The 22,511-nt window shown below is 49.8% G+C and overlaps 1 protein-coding gene across 1 annotated transcript in view; it reads right to left on the minus strand.

Annotated features, from left to right (window-relative positions):
- PRMT8 (protein arginine methyltransferase 8) overlaps positions 1 to 22,511 on the minus strand; it is an 85,095-nt gene that overhangs the window by 13,247 nt on the left and 49,337 nt on the right. The window contains exons 5-7 of the mRNA XM_012651035.1: positions 9,237 to 9,379; positions 8,549 to 8,636; positions 1,465 to 1,580 (exon numbers count right to left, since the gene is read on the minus strand). Of these exons, the coding sequence (XP_012506489.1) occupies positions 1,465 to 1,580; positions 8,549 to 8,636; positions 9,237 to 9,379 (347 nt within the window). The remainder of the gene's footprint in view (positions 1 to 1,464; positions 1,581 to 8,548; positions 8,637 to 9,236; positions 9,380 to 22,511) is intronic.

Below are 22,511 nucleotides of genomic sequence, written 5' to 3' on the forward strand. Positions count from 1 at the left end.
ACCCGCAGATGTCTAGTGATCTATATCACCGTCATGTGTCATTTTGGTAAATTCGATGGCACCAGCCGGACTTCTACCTATTTTACAATATTTGCAGAAGTGTTTTGCACTGTGGGTGAGATTCTTTTTGCGAGGTACACTTTCCTTCCTCTCGTTTGGGATAGCAGGAGGGAGAGGCTTCAGGGATAGAGGGCTGGCAGGAAGAAATCCATCCTGCCTGGACCCAGGACAGGCTGAATAAAGCAGTGAGAACCTCGTCAACCGGGAGTCTGCAGCTCAGACTCAAAGCCAAACCTCCTAGGCAGGATGTCATCAAAGGGAGGGAACATCTAAGGAGACTTCTGTGAGGTTCATCTAGTTTAGTTGCCCTGCGAGGTCCCTGCTAGATGCCACAGTGACACTCTGGGCCAGTGGTTGCGGTTGTTCTTAGCAAGGCTGTGACCAGGGACGGACAGGTCTCACGTGAGCAAAGCAGCGGTTCGTATCAGTCTTTCAGGAACTTCCCCTCATCCCTGCTGGCCCTGGACTCTTCCCCCTTTATCCTACTGTAAATACGCCAGCCCCCTGCCCCAGTACCTCTGGGAGAAAAGTGATCTGTACAGGACCAGAGTAGGCAAGTATGTTTTAGCAAGATGAGAGGTGGGTGGGCTGATGAATACTTACATAATGAGCCCACATTTTTAAATTAAAAAATTAGCTTGAACCATATGACATTGATGTCTTTCTACATTGAAAAAAAGGTCACATAGCAATAGTTTTATATGGTTCGACATAATATATTAGCATAAATAAATGCAAATGCATAGAAAAGGAACTGGAAGGAAGAATCCAGCCGTGAACAGGGGCTCTGTCTGCAAGGGGACGGCGTGGGGAGGGGAACTGTGCCTTATCTGTCTAACTGGGCGTGCTTGAGTGTTTAATGGTAAAAATGCGCCCGGCTGTCCGTCATCTTCACGGAAGAAATCCTTGGGAGAAAAGGTGTTTAGAGCCCGTGCAAACAAGGACGCTCAGGGAGGGGTCGCTGGGAGCTCTGTCTGCCGGGTCAGGTGCGCGCTTGGAGCGGGAGTGCAACAATGATTACGCAGCGTATTGAGGGATGAGATCTCTTTCCCAAGTGGGACAGCGACCTCTGAACACACCAGCTTCCCCAAACCTGAGCGCACCCTTCTGCCTGCAGGTGTTTTCTCCTCCAATGCCCCTCCCTGCCCCTCCGCCCCCACCCTCCCTCGCACCACCAGCGGCCCTGCTCTGGGCCCCCTGCCCTCAGCTGTGCCACTGTGGAGTCATTCTCTCAGCAGCTCTGCCCAGTGGCAGCGCCAGCTTTTGACTTGTCACCATGGAGCAGCACAGGCTCTGGCCAAGGCGGCCTTGCCTCACTAGACTCCAGACCCCCAGCCTGGCCGTCCAAGGTGGCACAGCTGGGTTCCCGGCACGCCCAGGCCCGACCAGGGTGAGTCTCCAGACCTTTATTAAACAGGCATTGGTCACCACTTGCTTTGGATCCACGATATCCACCAGGGGCTCCTTCATGGCAACGTCCCGGATACAGGTCATGTCAAAGCCATAGACATTCTCCCACCCTGCGGGAACAGAGCGAGGCTTGAAGGCAGGCAGCAGCACCCCCGGAGGCTCCTGCCCCTCCTGCCCAAGAGAGGGAGGAGCCACTCCTGTTCCTCTGCACGACAGCAGGGTAAGAGCTGCTCCCCGGGTGGGGAGCTTGGCTGTGTGCCAAACTCTCACCCACTCTTCCCATTTGTACCTCTAAAAAAGTAGGTCCCACTTTATGATTAGTGAACTAGAGCTCGGAGAGGCTGAGAAACTTCTCCATGTTCACACAGCTAGAGTATGGCGGGGCTGGGACTAGAACCCAAACTGCCTGACTCATTCCAGGCTCTGCCTTCCTGTCCCTTCTCCAAGCCAGCTGGGTCTCATGTGAACTCCCATACGCTCCTCTTTCTGCGCCTTTGCTCAAGCTGTTCCCGGCACCTGGAAGGCCCGTCTCTCTCCTGCTCCCATCCCACCCGCTGAACCTTTACCGCATGGGATGGTAAAGTGACAGGGACTATGGTTTGAATCCCAGCACCACCCCCTGCTAGTCAGGACCTCGTACAAATGACCTAACCTCTCTGAAGCTCTGGTTTTCACTTGGGTGGGCCCAGGAGAGTCCTTGCCTTTCTCCCATGCCGTGAGGCACTCACTGGGGATCCATTCCATAAGAAATAAACCCCAAATGGGCACAACCCACCCCAGCTGTGCTCCTTGGCCTCTTGCTACTCATAAGGCACTTTGTTGGGGAGGGAGAAAGATTTAGGAGTTGGTGAGCAAATGAATTCAAGTCTGATCGCCCAAGATACCCTTAGATGATGGTAGTCATTGCTGTCATTGATTGATCACCTAGTCCAGGCTGGACTCTATTTCATCTACCCAGCGACCTCATGAGGCACATCATCTCCATACTACAGACAAGAAAACCATGGCTGGGAGAAGCTGGCTGTGAGCATCTGGCTCACACACAGTATCTGGCCCATTATCCCACTTCAGGGCAACAGCGGAGCCAGGGCTCAAACCCCTAACCCCTCACCTGCACTGACCCAGCTGTGACAGCAACCAGGAATGCAATCCTTCGGTCCCCATGGTACAGAGAGGATGGCCTTAGCAGAGTTTTAGTTACTGGAGAGCTGAATCTCACTTATTTGTTTATTCGGATGGGTTTATAAATGCCTGAAAGTAGAAATGCTTTTCTCTAAAATCTTATGGGGTTAAATTTTCTTTTAAAAAGTTCACCAAACAAATGGTTCCTTAGGGAATTTATGTCCCTCTGTGTGTTTAGGAGAACAGGTGTATGAGGAGGGAGGCATGAACAGTCAGTGAAAGCTTTGCTCCTTTAGCTCGGATTCTTTTCTAAGGTACACAAAGACCTTCCTTGGAAACAGAAGGCAAAAAGAAAGTAATCATCTCCCAGAGGACGAGTGCTTGTGAAATTCTGGCTTGAGGATAAAATGCCCATTATATCCCATTAAATCACCTGAGGCTGGTGCCAAACTCCCAATCAACCTACACTGGGGAGAGGAAGCTGCTCGTTGGCAATAGGATAGGCTTCAGAGAAGAGTCCCTTCTAGAATCTGGAAATAGCTATCCATCCTCTCCCCAGATAAAACGTATATACGAACGCACGTTGCCTTCAGTTTAGCATCCTTCATTAAGAGACCTGCAGCTATGCAGCTGATCTTCCCCACCCCTGGACCCCACCTTAAGTTCAAGTTCAATGCAAGTGTTAGGCAAAACTCTAAGAGTCAATGTGTGTAACGATTAAAGGCCTGGGATTTGGAGTTCAAATCTGAGCTCTGCCATTTATTTGCTGAGTAACCTTAGGCAAGAATAAAACCTTTCTAAGCCTTAGTTTCTAAAAGTTCTTTAAAATGGAACTGATGATAATGATGGCTATCCCATAGGGTTGTTATGAGGATTAAATGTGATAATGTATGTAAAGTGCATAAGACAGTGCCTCGCAGATAGAAAGCGCTTGATGCATAGTAGTTGTTATCATTATGCGGTTTCAGCTATGGCTTTGCTGCCATTCAAGCTGTGTGACTATGTGCAGATCAATCCCCTTCTCTGGGCTTATTTGTAAAATGAGGAGTTTGGTTCAGTGGCTCTGTGTTCCAGAATCATCTGGGACACTTAAAAATGCTCCTGGGCCTGAGCCAGACCTACTGAATCAGAATATCCAGATTTGGGACCTAGGAAGCTGGATTTTCACAAATCTATACAGGAAATTTCATCATAGTTTGGAAAGCTCTGGGTATATGATCTTTAAGAGTCCTGAAATGGTGAGCTTAAAGTTTCATGGCCTTTATGAAACCTTCTCCAGCTACTCCTGACCACAGGACTTCTGCTTCTATATCCTCAGCACCTGTAGCACACCATTTTGCACAGTGTAGGTGCACAGATAATGCTGTTTTAATTGGAATTCATTCCCAAAGATTTAATGCCTGTACTGCTTTGCAATGCCTGCTGTTTTAGTTACCTGTATGGGGGTTAATTCAGGTCTTATCTCCTCAGTTAGACTACCCCACCTTCAGTTATTCAGGGAACAGATCATTCAGGGCATTAGATTTTTTTTCTCCTTTCTGCTGACCATTCATTTCCCACTAGACCCTTTTACCAGAAGTAGAGCAGAGATGAGAGAGGATACAAACCAAACACATAATTTTTTTGCTACAATCATGTATTGTCTGTTAAATGAGTAAATGTGGGGTAAAGATCATTGGTCATCAAGAAATATTATTATTAAGTATCTAGAGATTTAAAAAATAACATCAGAAGGGCCTATGAATCTTTTGTTTATGGATTACAACAAACTCCTGAAAAAGATTGCACTACGGTGCAAGGAGAGAAACCAATGCAAGAACAAAGGCCAAACGTTCCATAACCATGGACTGGATTGACTCAAACCCCCATTCCAATAGCCTGGAAAAGGAAAAGGCTCTTTTCTGGGCATAAATATTATTCACCTGTCTCTACTATTCTTTTACTCACAATGTCCAGCATTAATGAAAAATTACAAGACACACGAAAAATGAAAAAAGTATGACCTACCATCAAAGGAAAAAAGTCGTAGAATCAGACTCAGAGATAGCTCAGATGTTGGAATTAGCCAACAGAAACCTTAAAGTAACTGTAATGAATATGTTAAGGAATCTAGTGCAAAAGGGGGACAACAGGCATGAATGGATGGAGAATTTCATTAGTGAAATTGTAATCAAAATTACAATATCAAAAAAGTAGGAGTTTTAAATGAGCTTATTAGCAGAATGGATATATCAGAGGAAATAATCAATAAACTTGAAACGAGTCAATAAAAATGATCCAAACTTAAACACAAAGAAAACAAAGTATGGGAAAAAAAGAATAGTATTCAAGATCCATGGGACAATATCTAACACATGTGTAATGGGAGTTCTTGAAGGGGAAAAGAAAGATCTGGCAGACAAAAATATTTGTAGAGATAGTGGTTGAAAATTTTCCTAAACTAATGAAATAATCAACTCATGGACCCAATAATCTATATAACCCCAACTAGGATAAATTAAACGACAAACACACTTAGATGCATCAGAGTCAAACTGTTGAAAGTCAAAATAAAGAAAAAAATGTAACAAACAGCCTGAGGAAAAAGAAATATTAAGTACTGGGTCAGGAATTTGACTTTTTATTAGAGAGAGCTGTAGCTGTGTCCTCCCTTGCCATCCTGGCCCCAGCGTTTGGAGTTTCTGTGCTAGGGCTAATGGGACTGGCTCAGAATGCGGTCGGAGGAAAATAACAAGTCCCGCCAGATGCCACCTACAGTTTCTCCTCCGCGCACAGGGAAGGTGTTTACAATAGCACTGTACGTTTTAGGCTCTCAGGAGCAAAGTTGACTCCTTGCATAAAATGGGCTAGAGCCAGAGAGTGCAGGTGAAGGAGAGGCCCATGGACAGCACCTGCCCTGGACAGCACCTGCGCCGTCCAGGAGGCCTGCCCTCCAGGTCCAGCTATGGGCGTGCTGCCTCTGCACGAGGTCTTTCTTTTACTCTTCTCATCAGCCAGGAAGCTGGTGCCTCCCGCTGACTCTCAGCAGGCTGTAGGTTCATGTGTTGTGTATGACATTGAATAGCATACCCACCACGTTTGCTTCCATTTTTAAAATTCTAGAAATCTCCTCTAGAATAGAAAAATCTTTTAAATGATTGCTGCTCTCTCAGAGTTAAACACTACACCTGAACCTTCCTCTGCTGCTTTACTTTTATTTCTTCATTCATTTATTCATTCAATCATTCAACAAAAATATGTATTGTGTGCCTCGTATATGCTAGTCATTTCTCTCTCTTTCCACGGCCTCTATTAGTTGGTGAGAAAATTGAGGGCAGGTTCTGCATTTCACACATTCTCATACTCTCAAGTTGCCTGTGCTTGAGAAAGAAAAGGGGAGGAAAGGAGAGGGGAGCAGGAAAGGCAGGAAAAGAGAGGAGAGGGGAGGGGAGGAGAAGAAGCCTTTCCCCTAACAATTCACTTTCTGAAGGGGCTTGGCATGTCTCACTCTCCTGCCCCACTTTAAGATTTTTCCTTCTTAGCTGGTTCTTAAGCCACTAGAAATTTGCTTACAATTGTTCACTTAGCAACCAGCAACCTTTGTGCTTTACTATTGATTTAGAACTCAATAGGAACCAAAATCTCTGTTTATTTCAACGGATGTCACTTGATCTTAGCCAAAAGGCCAAGAATCAATATTTGAAACAGATTTCTAAATGGATTTGCTTCCTTAACTAAAAAAAAAAGAGAGAGAAAGAGAAATTATTTTTAAAAATTTAAATAGAAAACTTAACAGTATTTTTTTAGGTGTTTATTCTTGTTTTTTTTTATTTTGGGTTTGTTTGTTTGTTGACGAAGACTCCAGAGCAAGCATACCATGCAAGAAAAAATGGGACTGACAAAAAATTTTTTCTTTACCAATAGCTGTGAAATTGCAGTGGGAATCACAAGGATAAATGACATGATCTCCAGTCCTGGGCTAGCAGCCGAGTGACAGCAAAGACCACCCCGCTCCTTGCTCTCCTGGCCCCAGTCTGGCTCAATGCAATGTGCATCTCTCCAGAGGCTGCCAGGTACAAGGTACATTTGTTCCAGAAACCATGAGGAAGTTTCTAAAGAGCTGTGCCTAGGTTGGAGCTCAGTAAATATGTAAGTGGACATGAGAATGCAGAATGTACCCGAAAGTTCTCCTCAATACATTATTCATTACAACTACATGGTAAGAACTCCAAAATGCAGCTCCAGGGCAAAGCATGTCCTATTTACACATGCATTTGATCAGTGTTCACTGTTGGGTCGTGTCTGCAATCTTCTGTGAGAGTACAGCTGTCCTAGATTCCGGGCCACCAGGGGCTTAGCAGTCTAGCCCCCTTGCCAGACCCACGGGCAGAAAGGGGCTTAGTTACACGGTCAGAGACCAGATCCCACCTAGTCCCATTATAGCACCCAGACTGCTGTGTTCCTTAACAGACGTCATCTCACTTAATCCTCATGAGAAGTCTGTGGGATTGAGGAGATGATCCCTTAACTCGGGCTCAAAGATGTCGGATGATTTGCTCAAGGTTACCCAGTCAGTACGTGGCAGAGCCAGGATTTAGAGCCAGGGCCAGCAGGCTGCAAGGCATTTCACTGAGGCCGCCCTGCCTCTCACTACCCTCATTTGGAAGTTCGCCTCCCTGCCCCGGAAGCCACACAGCAGAAACCACACCTGACTGGCTGGAGGCAGCCGGCACTCAGACAAGATTTCCAGGCACAGAGCCTCAACAACTGGCCCATTTCTGTTTTCTTCTGAACCCAGCTCTGAGCTTCACACTTTGGTCTTCCCAGAAGGGTGAACACATATACACAAATACACACATTCCACAGCCTGGTCCCATCGAGGTGCCATCACCGCCACTGATGGCAATTGGAAGGCACCTGTTCGAATCAGCGGAACGACCGTTTGTTGAGCTGTGGACGGAGTCTTATCCCCTCCGGGCAGGAGATGACTATTCACCGATTCAATCTGCGAATCCCTCCACAGTCATCTGGCCAAGTAGGGCTTGATGACCCTGTCGGGACAGGACCCCCAGATTCGCTGAGCCTGTGGGACAGTTTGGAGCGTCTGCCTCTTGCTTTTGTTTTGTTTGTGTCTTGCTGGTTTGAGGGATTCTTTTCTTTGTCATATCTGGTTCTGATTAAGGAGACACAGCCGTGTCCAACCTTATGAAAAGACGTTTGGTATGATCTCATTAATTTCCAGGCCTGTGTCACAGAGAAGTGGTACCCTTTAAGTGAAACAGAACAAAACAGCCCTTTGCAGACCAGGTAAAACATGGGAGTTGTTTCAGCTTTATTTTTTCTCAGAGAACCACTGTCCTCGGCTGACAAGGTGTGATGAACGCGCACTCGGCTACGGGACCCCACCTCACAGGGCACTCGCCAGTCGTTTGATTGTTCAAAGCAGAGTTCCCACTCCTCCCCACCCCACTGCTATCCATTCCCCCACAGAACCTCAGAAGATACATATTTTACTTAGCGTGAAGGAGAATCGATATTATTTTGATAAGTTTGAGTGGCATGAAGGCAGGATTCAAAATTATCGGCCTGGCTAGAGACCTGCATTTCCAACCCCTGGCGTGGACTTTCAGGGTAACTGAACACCTTGGCAGGTTCTAGCCACTCGTCCCGCTTTCCTCTGCAGAATCTCAGCTTCTGCTGCTTCGGTCCATTTTTTTACTCACATTGCATTCGTTCTCTCACCCCAGGACATTCATCTTATACAAACCATTTTGCTCATTTTCTTTCTGTAGACCTCCCACCCTTAGGAGTAGAGAGAAACATTTAGCGAGAAGAGTCCAGAAAGGGTCATAGATAGTCTCCTCCACAGGGACAGCTCCTGTGTTCGTGACAGTGCCTGCCCATCCCAGGCCCATGCACGCGCCTCACACCCCAAATGTGCGGTAGTAGCCCAGCGGAGAATCAAAAGGGCACTTACAGTGGATTTTGAAGTCCTTGTACTGTCTGTCTTCAATTGCTACCACGTACAAAGCTGCCCGGTCTGGAAACATAAGCCCTCCAGGTTTCTGTTGATGAATTGTGGGGAAATGGGTCTCGTAATCTATTCACCTGACAAAGACATCACATTTTGAACTGCACATAGAGTCACCAGACAAGCACCCCCTTGCCAGCATTTCTCATCAGCGGACTGTCACCTTAGGGCTAGGGTAGCAATGCTCAATTTTTATTATGGAGCAAAGAGAATTTGAGGGACTTAGGTGGAGTCAATAAAACAAATGAAGTAGTATGAAGTTAAATCCAATGAGGGCAATGAAATATGTTAGGACCTCTTAGCCTAGAGAAGCCAAAGTGAGCAGCACACTCGGCTCCTAAGTACTTGTTGACCAGAATGGACTTTTATGTTGACGAAAGAGTGAGTGTCAACTCTTGCAGAAGAAGCTAAGGTTAGACTACAGAAGTACATTCTGACAGTTAGACATGTTGGCCCCATGGATGATCTTTCTGTCCCCTGGAGCAGATCTGCTTTAAAGACAGGGGCCTGGGAGAGGTGACCTCCTAGCCCAAGTCCTCTCGGAAGTCCTCATATTCTTTCTAGGCTGTAGGTCATGGGTGGAGCAGCAAGACAGCCAGCAGACCAACGCAAGGACAGCATGCAGGACACTTACCAGCCACTTGTCCCTGGCAAAGATCACCGTGTTGAGCATTGACTCATAGAACAGACAGTAGCCCATCCACTCGCTGATGATGATGTCTACCTTCTCCACAGGCAGCTCCACCTCCTCCACTTTACCCTTAAATATGGTGATGACTGGAAAATAAGAACCCCAAGGCCATACTTTGCAGGGACCCCGCCCAGGAACCATGAGCACCCCATATCTGGGCCGGATCTCCAGCTTTTAGCTCTATTCTGATTCTACTTTCAGGATATGACATAGCTTACCCTTCACCAAGCTAGTTTACACTAAGATAACTGAAAACTACTTGCATTTTTCCCCCTAAAATGTATTCAGCCATTCCTACGTGCCTGGCACTACGCTGAGCCCATCACACACAGTGTATCATGCAATCCTTCCAACAACCCTATGAAGTAAGCACATGGCAGTTAACCCTTGAACAACGTGAGCTTGAATTGCACGGGTCCACTTACATGCAGATTTTTTCAATAAAAGTCCCACCTAGTGTGCCTGCCTCTCCTGCCCCTCCTCCCACCTCCTCCACCTCCTCTGCCTCTGCCACCTATGAGACAGCAAGCCGAGCTCCTCCCCTTCTTCTTCCTCCTCCTCCTCAGCCTACTCAACTTGAAGACAATGAGGACAAAGACTTTCACAATGACCCACTTCCATTTGATGAACAGTAAATACATTTTCTCTTCCTTATGATTTTCTTAATAACATTTTTGCTCCTTCAGTGTAAGAGTATAGTATATAATGCATACAACACACAAAATATGTGTTAATTGCCTGTTTATGTTATTGGTAAGGCTTCTGGTCAACAGTAGGCTATTCATAGCTAAGTTTTTGAGGAGTCAAAAGTTCTACGTGGATTTTTGATTGTGTACGGGCTCAGCGCCTATAACCTCCACACTGTTCAAAGGTCAACTGTATTATTATTTTCATTTATAACTAGGGAAACTGAGATTTAAAGAGGTTAAATAGTGGCCATAGGACAGAGCCCAGAACTGGTATGATGTGACTCTAACACACCTATCATGGTTTCCCACCCTATGTTAGGTTACCATGGTGATTCCAAACCAAAGAAAGCAGAGATGCCTCCTCTGCTGCTCTTGCATCTGTACACAGCCAGGGCTCAGCACCCAGTGGGTGCCCCTCTAGCGTTTGTGAAGGAGGCAAATTGGTGTTTTGACAAGAGCATGGGTTCTGCAGTCAGAGAAACCTGGGTTTAGGTTCTGAGTCTTCTAATGATGACTTCTATATGACTTCACACAAGTTGTTTGACCTAACTAAACTTTAATTCTCCAGAGAACAAACATGGAAAGCAATATCTACTTAGAGGATGGTCGTATGGATAAAACGAAACAACACACGTGAAGTGCCAGGCCCACAGCTGAGGCCCAGCAGAAGGTAGACATCATCTGACATACTCCTCCTCGACAGATGGAGGGGAAGGAGATAGGGTCGGGACAAAGCCCTGAGCCAGGTGACCCTGCTCACGAGTCATTCCCAAGACCTTCAGGTCCCTCGGGGGAGGAGAAACTTCTTAGTTGAGTTTTTGATCAATTAATATAGATGTGCACATAATTTTGAAGTCTCTTTCTGCATTCGTTGCTGTAAAGATCAGAACAAAAGCTATCTGAGCTACCGCCGTTAAACTGACAGGGTGATGTATCGGTTGGCTGGTTCCTTCTGAACATTTCTCCCGAAACGTTCCATATATTCATGCTCTGAAACTCTCATTCTGTGACATCCTCTGAAAATTCACACAATGCCTGAGCTTTGCTGGGAAAATTGAACAATGGCCTATACTTAGGAGGAAAAAAACCAAAAAAACTCCACATCTGTCTTGAATCTGAGTTTCATGAAAATTAATTTGGACTAGAGGCTCCTGGACGGCAAAGGGCGCGCTGTTCGCCGGCTTTATTTGGTGCCTGCGCACTGGATAATGCGGGTGACAGATGCCCGTTAGCAGCTCTGATGATGGCTGAGTCTCCACCGTCTGGTATTTAATCCAGGTTTAATCAGACAGAGCCTCCTCTACAGGGAGTCAGACACTTGTACACAGGCACTGAGCCCCTCCACTCTGGGGCCAGCCTCAGGCTTGTGTGGCCCTCCTGGCTGCTGTTCATGAGCCCCTGCCTCTAGAAAGTAAAAGCAGGAAGGGCTGACCTTCTCCAAAGATTTGGTGGGGTGGAGTGGTGGGTGCTAAAGCTCTACGTCTCTGGGACTCAGAGACCCCAGAGCAGGAACTCAACCAAGAGCAGAGCCCAGGGTACACCAAGAGAATTCATAAGGGGACAAAGCAAAGGATTTTTAAAAATGCAAATATAGCGCCTAATTTATTTCTTATTCTGAAAAAGAACTGACAAATATATTCCTGACGCACCTGCCTAATCATTTGCAGACAAAGCCTGGCTTGTCTTTCTTCTGTAAACTTTTGAAAAGTGTTTCCAATGGCCTCACTTTCTTTTTTCTTTGCACATTACTTGAAGGCTCTCCCCTGATGTCCGCGTGTGTCCCTGCAGCTGTGGGTCAGTTCCTCTTCCTGCATTATGTCATGACCTCCCTGCGGCCCTCTTCTGCCTCTGGGCCCCACGACTCCACCCTGGGTGTTTAGTACAAGTCTCCACCCATGACGATTTCGTGGACAGGACTCCATTAGGAGCCGCAGGAAACAGATTTTATCAAGACTGACGAACAGACTTGATGTGTTTTCCTGCTCTTGTTACATATGGGATGTTCCTCAGGTGCCCCGCAGAGGGAGTGACTGCTGCCCCTGTTCTCTGCGCCAGCTGTCTCATCCATGAGCTGCTACATCCTGATCAATATGAGTTATGACAGATGATACATACATATATACAGAGGATCACAGAACAGCAAATATCACACCGTTTCTGCCTGCAAAAAGGCAGAAGGAATCAGTTATTCCTATAAAATACTTAACGGTCTGGACTTCTGTTCACTTAACAACACCCTTCTATATCTATTCACGTGAAAACATAGCACAGAGCAGATGTGGCCCCACATTTGGCTTGGTGAGTAGACAGTCCCTTTGTGAAAGAAAAAAGACACACCTCCCTTCAGTCCAGGGATGGACTGGATTTGAGACCCAGTCATCCTCTTGCCCAGGTGCTTTTGCGCAGTGCCCAACCTGCACAACTTTACGCTGGGGTCCTCAAGCAACTTATGCTCTTGTTCCAGCTTACAACTCACCTTGATCAAATAGCTCCTCTGCATTGGGACCTCAGTTTCCTTATTTAAAAAAAGGGGTGGAGGAGGTTGAATCTGAAATCCTTTGCACACTGGAATGCTGTGATTCTTCAAACATGTACTGAGCACTTGCTGTGTGTAAGGCATTCTGCGAGGTTTACTGGTAGGGACAGCTGACACCAATAAAGAAGTGGTGCCTGCGATGTCCACTTTGACCCTAATTCGTAACAATTCCTGGATCCTGTTTGATTTTTTTTTTTTTAAGAGGCCACATTTTTTTCAGTGGACCCAAATAAAACTGTTCAGCTGAGTCACCAGGGTTAGGCTTCTTGTGGTCTGTAGTCACCACCAGCAACCACTTAAACTCCCAGGTTCAATATCCCAACCTGCAGAATGCTACCTCTCATGGTGGGGTTTCTGCCAATTCATTAGGGGCTACCGGCCAACATGTGGTATTAGGCTGGCTCGAGGAACTGTGTGGGCATGCACAGCTGCGGTCCTCCCCTCTCATGCACATCGAGGTTTGCAAAGGGGTCTGAGCCACTGACGTTAGGTTCTGAAGCTACAGGCTGCAGAACTCCATGCCCAGTCTGGACCCTACATCACTAAGGGTGCACTGAGGTCACTGTCTGGAGCAGTGTTTTTATTCCACAAGGAGAGTGGAAAGTTTGTTCAACTAACTATGACAGGACCCTGGCTCGTACATTTTAGAATTATTAATCATAACTAAATGCACCACAGGGAGCAATAAACTCTAAATCGGGAAAATTTCCCCTGTAGCTTCAAGTTTGCAAATGAGACATCCAGATTTTATTCATTGTTTTTAGCGTGATTTTTTTTTCTTTTTGGTTTGAGATTTGAGTGGATATTACGGAAATATAGTCACATGATTAATGGCCCTTTGGTTGGCTTTTTTATTTTTAACAAATCAGGCCAGCTCGACCTCGTCTGAGCCTCCAGCTCATCCATCAGTCAGCTGACCCCACGGGGTCTGAAGTTAGCGGTTTCCCCACTTGAGTCCTCACTGTTCGGAGAGCAGACCGTGTCCCACAGAAGAGTGGGCAGGAGGGTAACGTGCATGGGGACAGAAGAACATGCTGAGCCAGCGAGGCCCCCAATGCCACCCCCCCATGCACAGCAAAGCCCCTCCCTCACCTCCCTCCTCTCCCTCCACACTTCGCCCACACACTGGCTTTTGGTGACACCCACACCAGCTGCCACACACCTCTTGAGGACCCGATTCACCTCCGGCCCATGAACCCCGCCTCTTAGTTGTCTGTTTTAGCTTCCGTTTCTAGGACCTAGTGGAGCACTCAGCTTCTCACAAACATTCAGAAATCATTAGCGAATGAATGGGCGGATGAACAAGCAATTTTGAAGAAAAAGCGTTAGGTTAAGAGACAAAAGATCTTCAAACTAGTCCTAATTATGGTAGTAAAAAATTACTAGCATTTGAATAGGAGCTTGCAGAGTGATTTTACATATATTATCTCAATAATCCTTCTAGGGCCTGGTGTGGTTGGCTTATTATTCATTTTGCCTAAGGAGAGAACTCGGTTTAGAGAAGTCAAATTGCAGAGCCCAAACCGAGGCCTGTCTGTCGTGTAACCTTGTGCAAATCACTCAGCCTCCCTGAGGCTCCTTCCCTCCACCTGGCCAACAGATATCATAACACCCAACCTTCCTACCACGTGGGATTGGTGTGGACATCGGCAACTGCTTCGATGTTGGGAGAAAAGAAATCAGAGAAGGCAAAAGACAAAACCATCCTTCTCCTGAAGTCTGGTCAGGTTGGTTGGCAGATTGAGGAGAGACAGAACCATCGAGAGCAGCCAGGGTGGGACCAGAACCTGTCAATCATCCCTGATGTCAGCCCCTGCCTCTGCTCCCTGCTCTTGTCTTTTCCAGGCTCAGATATGTGAATAAACCTCTCTCACAAGGTCAGAATCAGCCCATTCTGGGACGAGCGGTGATGGGAGAAAGAGAACATCAATATCTCTCCCCTCAGTATCCAAGGGGACTGGGAATATGTCCTACAGCAAATGGACCCCATTACTGGTGTGGCATAGGGGAGCCCCGGGTGCCATGGAGCCTCAATATAGAAGGTTCCACAGTATTGTCCCCTCTCTCTACCCAAATCCCCATTCACCCTAGAACAGAGTGCTTGAAGGTCTGCCTTGTCCCCAGCGCGTCATCTGCCTGGCTTCATGCCCCAGCCTGCTCCGGCTCCCTTGATGGCTCAGGTCCCAGTCCGCTCGGCTCGGGCTCTAAAGCCCTGTCAGCTTTGCCAGAGCCCTTCCCTGGCCTCTGTCCTCCCCTGGGCACTGGCTAGAATACTGCTCGGCTGATCAGAGCCATACCAGGACTCCTCCCCACCCCAAATCATCACCTACCACGCAGAACCCCGTGCGTGGTCCAGCCTGGCAAATGCGCGATGCCGTGGCCATAGGCAAACGATTGCGTAGGCTCGGCCAAGGCGGGCAGGGGTTACAAAGAAGGGAGAGGTACCCGGTGGAGCGGTCGAAATCCGTGGAAACGTTAAAAGCGACAAAGCTTCCCCTGGGCTCAGGAACTCAGATCATTGCAGGTTCTCGCTCACTCACTGCCTGTAGCAGCTCACGTGGGACAGACGGACAGTGTCTCCCACCTCAAGGGATCTGTACAGGAGGGTAAAACACTCCTCCCCTCTCAGCATGGCCTGCCTGTTCGTCTTTCCGGTCTCGGCGTCAATGCCTCTTCTCAGAAAAATGTCCTCTCACTTCACGGTACCAATGCTATGCTGTTAGATGTTTAACAACCAGCTCCAGAAAGAAAAAGCTCTGACCTCAGCATCTGCTGATGTCTGTAACGTAAATACTCCCACCTCGGCCGATTTCAAGCTAATGACACACATGATGTCACTCAAGGCAGGGTTAAGAAGAGACACGTGTGCAGAATGGGCCCTTGGGAAGCAGTGAGAGCGGCTCAGCACCCCACTGCGACCACGCAGTCGCAAGTGGACCCCAGGCTTTCGCAACTTCTCCGGCGTGTCGCTGTCTAAGCACTTTCACAACTTACGGTGGAATTGTGATTTTCTTAGCTCGCTTGCCTTCATGGCTGTCTCCCCATGAGACTGTAAGCATCATGAGAGCAAAGATTCTGTCTGCGCCAACCACACCACTGACTGGCCCACACCTGGCGTGTGGCACAATAATACTGGAAGGAAGGAATAAACGAAACTCACTTCAAAGATTATTAATGGGTTGTCTCACGAGCAGTTAGGAAAAGAAGTGGCAATTGCCAGGAGTCACTAGTACAGGCTCATTAAAAACAATTATATATGATTAGTCTCATTTCTTCTTTCGACACGGTCATTAGTCAAGTTAATAAATGAAATAATAACAATAACAATAGGTAACATTTAACAGCTTCTTACTGTGCACCGGATACCGTTGCGTTTTACACGGTGGTGTGCTGTAGGTACTAAACCACAGGCTCTCCTGGGGACACATGCCCTGGTCAGTAGCATTTACTGATTTCCACCATGGTCAATCTCAAGCCACCAAAGTGACTGCTTCTATTCCACAACTTTACTGAAAATTTCATGATCAGCTCTCAGGATCCTGGCAGGAGCCCGAGCCAGAACACCACACTTCCATATTTGGTAGCTATGTAATCCCCGCAATGGCCCTCTGAGTATGAGCCAGTATTGTTTCCATTCCACAGATGGGGAAACTTAGGCACATAAAGTAAGTTATCCAAGATCACAAGCCGAATCTTGCAGAGCTGGGTGTGAACAAGAATGTGTGGCTGCAGAGCTAGTGCTTGCAATGTAGCATGTGGGGACGTCAACAAGGCCCCACCTCCATGGCCTCCTCACAGAGATGACAAGTCGTGTGGATTCGCGACCAGCACGATTGTATTCTAGGGAGCTGATTAAGAGCTGAACGTAGACCAGCCGACAGGAGCTTCCACACTCACTACAGGGCACCCATCAGATGTGTAGATAACAGGAAGTCAGGAACAATGGCCCCAGGAGAGCGATGAGCAAGGAATGAATGGAGGACCAAATCTAACAACACGATGCTGAATACGAACAGAAAATATGATGCTCAGTTTGGATTCAAAACACCCACCAGCCAGACAGAGGTTAGGAGGTATAGCTTGGCAGCAACATGGGGCTAGATGACAGGTTGTGGTTGATCTCCAGCTAGGATCACTGTGACACAGTGTTTTCCACAACTGCTCGTGGAAACCAGAGCTGCACTGTCAGAAGAGCAGCATCTGGCCCCTCCTGTCGACTGCGCTGTGTCTATTTCTTAGCCTGGCTTTCGGGGGCGGGGAGACAGATGCTAAAATGCGAACAGAAGAGAAGGCTCAAACCAGAGCCCTCCCGAGCAAAGGGGAAGGAACTGGGGTGTGTAGCCCCAGACGAGGGAAAGGGGAGGCTCCTCACTCTGCAGGAACACTGGGGAGGTTGCAGGAAGGCAACCTCGGTGGGAGGAAGTGCCTTCTGACAATCCCAGCTGTCCGGGGTCCCCCCCAGGAGCAGCTTGCCAGGACCGGGTGGCCGCAGTGCATGGAGAAATGCTGTAGCAGCACACGGCCAGGAACCATCAAGGAATAGACCATGACACCTGAAACTGACCTGCAGCTAACTCGTTGAGCACCTACTGCATGCGAGCCTCTGTGTTAGACACTTGACCTACATTTCTCTAATCCCCCAACAACCCTGCAAGCTGCTCCCCGGCTTATCTCCTCTCCAGGAGGGCACAGAGCGGCTCAGAAAGGTGAGGTGATCTGACAAAGTCCTCCCCACCCTTATGTCACGGAGGCCCCGTCCCTTGTCACTGCCTTGTGTCGTGCAATGCTAAGGTCTCCTCCATCCATCATATTTATGCTTTAGGTCATGCACAAGTAGAAGAGAAAGGAAGGGCATACTTTTTTCCTTTAGTTTTCCGAGAAGAAAATGGGTTATAATTTTTTGTTTCTAGAAATACAAAAATTCTATCAATTTCTGAGCTCCTATGTCAACTTTAACAAATGAACCCACCTCTCTCAGCATCTCAGCAGCCTACCAGTTTCCTCGTCAGGAGAGGAAATAATAGCTGTTAGTGCTTAAGTCAAAGAAGAGTCACTGAAGCATGTGTGTGGGCCGCGTGGGCCGCGCGCGTGGATGGAGCCACGTGAAGGCCGCACGTCTGCTGCCGGTGCGCCTCATGGGTGTGCGTCTGCATGCGGATAACTCCGGCCCAGAGCCGCACGGAGGCGGAGAGGAAGAGAGACTGAGTGGTTCTGGGAAGCAGGTATTTGATGCCCGTGTTGTTATTTGTGTCGCTACACCTACACTCCCAAGCCCCACACAATTGGCTGCTGCAGCATTTCAAAAGCATTTCCATGGAAGCATCTGTGTAGCCAAGCTGTCCTCTCTCGAGTACACGTGCCAAGGCTGAGGGGACTGGGGCAGCAGTCAAGGCCTAGGGTGGCCTCACCAGCCTCACCAGCTCCACCCACCTACCTCGACCCCCGGGAGGAAGAAAGAAAGACAGCTTTGCTTCCCAGAGCCCCGGCCAGGGACAGTGTGTGTGAGAGGAGGAACAGGCTTGGGGCACGGGGCGGCTATTCTCTGGGGGACAATGGTTTGGCCCTTCTGGGCCTGTATCTCAGTAGCACAGAATCAAGCCTGAGCCATCAAAATCTGGAGCACGGGATGTCAGCAGGGAGTGTTGAAGCCTGAGCAGGGACAGCCTGGCCCAGCCAGGCAGAGTCCAGGCGGTGGGGCCTGGGGGGTGGGGGTGGGAAGGGCAGCCCGGTGCGGGTCGGTGGCATCAAGGGAGCGGGGTGGGCCTCCACAACAGAGGGCAGCAGGCTCGACAGAGGCAGCCCCATGGGAGGCTGCCCAGCACGGGCTGACAGGGCATCCGTGTGGGGCAGGAGGCGGTGACCATGGGAGACTGATTTCATGCAGGGGTATGTAAACGCATACAAGTGCATAGTAGGTAAACATATTACAGAGTGGGGGCTTGGTTTTCCAGTGTCAGAGACAGGAGGCACAAGCATGGGAAAGGAGAAAACTAGAGAGAAGCCTGTGGCATGGGTTAGCAGTGGAGGTGCCACGTGAGCTCCTACTTGACAATATGTAGATACAGAATTAATCTTGTGTAAGTGTGTTCACAAAGAGAGACGCACACACTCCCCAGCTCTCTCCAACAGAACAGCCTGGGAGCACCAACACCCTCAAATCAATGAGCACATGTGACTCAATCTTAGTTTCTAAATGCCTCTGCCCGTTAAACGGAATCAGGAGAAGCAGTCGATTCCAGAACAGGCACGGAAAGCTCCAGACGGGCCTGGAATGTCTCATGCCAGAAAGTCAGAAAGCTCGCAGAAAGGGAAGAGGATGTCAAAGGGACACAGAAGCCAGGGGCTCCCAGCCACCAAATCAGGCATGATCTGAGTATCAAAGTAAGCAGCAATAACAGATATAACCTATTAATTTAATAGGTTAAAATAGGAATCCACAGTGAAATGAATGAAGGAATAAATGAACAGGTGGATGGGCAGATAGGTGGAAATTTGATGACGTCTGAAGGTTAGGACTCCTCAGCAAGTGTTAGCCACCTCCCCCTCTGCGCCCAGCCCACACTGTGTTGTGAATGGCTGCAGGGCCATGGCCTCTGCCAGCCAGGGGAGGACGGAGAGAGAGCCCCAAGCACATGCTGGGGGTGAGCCAGCAACGAGAGGGAGAGGCGGAGTCAGGGACCAGACAGGGCCTCAGAGGGCAGCAATTACTGTGCAGGTGGCATCTGTGCGGAGGCAGGGAACAGGTCTTGCAAGGGTTCTTGGGAAGCCCCTTGGAATTCAGGGATGGGACTCAGGATCCCTGAGGACATCCGACCCCCCTCCCCGCCTACGAGGTTTCACTTTCTGGATCGGCAGGCGGTGGTGGGGTTCCGCATCCACACGACCACACCTGAGGAAAGCGTGCAAGAACCAGAGCCGAGACTGACAGTTCCCGCTCAGCTCAGTCACTCCCTCCCCCAGCCTCGGTTTCCACGTCTGTTAAGTGGGGGAAACCACTTGGCCTGTTTCACCACACTGGGGAGGTGGCCAGGTGAAACCTGTGGATGCCAGGCCGTGCCGTCTTGTGCAGAAAGAATCGACTGGTTTGCTTTTCCATCTTTAGCATGCAGACAGGAAGCCCAGGCCAAGCGCTGTCGGAGGAGGGCACAAGAGAGACCTTGCTGCCCTGGGTGAACAAAGCGGGGCTGGGCACCAAGCGAGAGGTCGGGGAATCTGAGCCTCATTCCCCACTCGGACCGGGGGAGTGCCCTGCCCACAGCCACTACAGATGCTGCCTGCCCCTCGCCCCAGCCTTTCACCACCATCCGCCCGTTCCTCCATCCTCCCCCGCCCAGCTTAGATTCCCTGGTCCATCGCTGTCACCAACTTCCGGCTCCCCTCCCTCTGCTATGTCCTCCCAGCAAAGCCCTGACCCAGGCAACCTTCCCCTCCACTAACACCCAGCCACTGGGCGTGGTGAGGGAAAGATCACACAGCAGTAAGGACCGGCTCCCTGCGTGTCTGTGCCGCGACCTCTACAGGCGCCGGGTGCTCCCAGCGGTCTGCTCCCCTGCTCTGTGCCAGCCCTGTCTTCTCCCACCGCCCCCGCCCTGCTGGGCCAGCCAGCGCCCATCTTCACGGAGCACGGAAGCAGCAAAGCAGGGCTTCCCACCACCAGCCGCCGCTGTCCGGACCCACACTCCCCCTGCTCCTCTGACACTGGGGTTGAACTGTCCCTACTTGAGGCAAGGGTCGCCCCCTCCACCTATGCAAGGAAAAGGCCCCCCGCCCACCTGTGCTCTGGAGCCCACCTCCCCACCTTCTCAAGGTCTTTGCTCCTGAATTTAATCTTTCTGCAATTTTTCTCTCTCTACTGTGCCATTGAATCATACATGCCTTTTAATATCCTATCCTATCCTTAAAAAAACCCCTCCCTCCCTTCATCCTACATCCCCAACAGCTACCGTTCCATCTCCCTGGCCCCCATCACAGCGAGAAGACTTATGGTCCTGGCCTCAGTCTCTCCTGAACCTGCTCCCACCGGACTTCCGTCCCCACCCCACACTGAGTCTGCTCCGTTAGGGCGCCAGGAGCCTCCATGTGGCAACACCGAAGGGCCACTTCTCTGCTCTTACCTTGCGTGGGCTCACGGCGTTCCCTGCAGCTGGCCACGCCCTCCTTCCCGGGCTTCATGGCAGTCACACTTCTGAACAGCCACCAACCTCGCTGACTGTGTGTGCTCAGCCCCCTCGCTGGCCCTTGACCTGGGCTTGACCTCTGAGTGTCGAAATGCCCAAGAGCCCTATCTTTGTGCCATTTCGTTCCTCTAGCTACACACCACCCCTGAGTGACCTCATCCCGCAGCTTTAAATGACACCTATATGTTGGTGACTTCCGAGTGAGGGTCTCCTGCTGAGTCTCCCTGAAACTCTCGACTCGCAGTCTGGCTCCACAGTTCTGCCTGGATGGCCCACGGGCAGCGCAGACCCCCGGCACCCGGGAGCTCTCGACTTCTTTCTTGTTCCCGCCACCCGCTGAGTGCCCTGCCTGCACCCAGTCCCCAGCCACCCAGTCGCTCAAGCCAAAAAGAGTCAGAGCTTGCCCTCTCTTTTCCTCGTTCTCTCACCCGCTGCCCCGCAGGTGCTTGCGCTGCCATTTCCACGCATCTCCCACAGTAGCCACCTCTCTCCTCCACCCCTGCCACCTCAGATCGCCGCCCCAGCAGCTCTGGCTGCAGCGCAGAGACAGCTTCTTCAGTGCGTCTGCTTCTGCTCTTCCTGCCCATGACCTGTTCCCACCTGTTCTCCATAGAGAAGGCGCCTCTCTTGCTTAAAATCCCCCAGAAGACTTCAGCACCCGGAGAGTGAAATCCAACTTCGCTTTCCTGGTTTCCAAGTCTTGCAGGACCTGGCCCCTGTACCCCTCTGCTCCCTTTGCCCCCAACACCCTGGCCACAGGCCTTCCTGCTGTCCCTGGGGAACGCTGAGCTCCATCCTGCCCACAGCCCTCGCCACCGGCCGGCCGTAACTCTAACTCCTGCCTGGGATTCTCCCCCCTGAACTTTGTCAGCCTGTCTCCTTCCTGTCATTCAACTTCGAGCTTGAATGTGACCTGCTCAGAGACTGACCTGACAGTAGCCACCTGGTCCTCCTCTATCTTATCAGCCTCCTTTGTGATCTGCAAAGCACTTACCACCATCTGATATTTTTCTTTGACCTTCTACTTCTTTATTATCTGTAACCACCCCCTCCCCACCCCCCATCAGTCACAGTGTGGATTCCATGAGGTCAGGGACTTTACCTGCCTTGTTCCCTGTTCTGTCCCCAGAGCCTTGCTCATGGTGCCAGGCACAGAAGTTTGTTGAGTGAGTAATGCTCCTGCCCTTTCGAAGAGTCTGCAGCAATGTGCCAGGCAGCACACAGGACAGGTGTGGGGCTGCAGTGCGTGGAATAGGTGTGTAGTAGTGCAGTGGGCAACACCACCTGGACCTGGTTACTTAGGTCAGGCCCAAAGGGCATCGGAGCAGCAAGCACCCTATAGGGGACCAAGAGAGTTCTGGAAGCCCAGCAGGTAGCATGGCAAGGGCTTTACTCGTGGAGCCGAAGGTCGTAGAGCACAGAGAGGGAAGGCTGTGCGGAGTCCTTGGCGCCGGGGACCAGGCAGAGCCTGCATGCGAGACCTCTGTGCCCAGCTCCCACAGGAGGGACACAAAACAGATCCCTTCCCGCCCTGTCTCTTGTTCCAGTGTGGTCTCTTTCCCCCTGCCCTAGACCCCTCTAGGTAATGTACTTCCCTCCTGCTCCTGCCTTGCCACTGTTCAGAACTCTGCAGTGAGCTCTGTCTTCCAGAACCAATGCTTCCCAGGACCACAGCTTTAGGCTGCTTCAGTCCCCTGCCTCTGCCACCCGGCCTGGGCTCCAACTCACTCCCCGCACTGCAACTTCTGTCCACTTGTCCCTCTCCCGGCCTCACTGCAGAAGCCCCAGCGCAGTGGGACACAACGTCCCCGTGAAG

This window comes from Propithecus coquereli, unplaced genomic scaffold (genome assembly GCF_000956105.1).
Source record: "Propithecus coquereli isolate 6110/MARCELLA unplaced genomic scaffold, Pcoq_1.0 Scaffold346, whole genome shotgun sequence".
Lineage (NCBI taxonomy): Eukaryota > Metazoa > Chordata > Mammalia > Primates > Indriidae > Propithecus > Propithecus coquereli.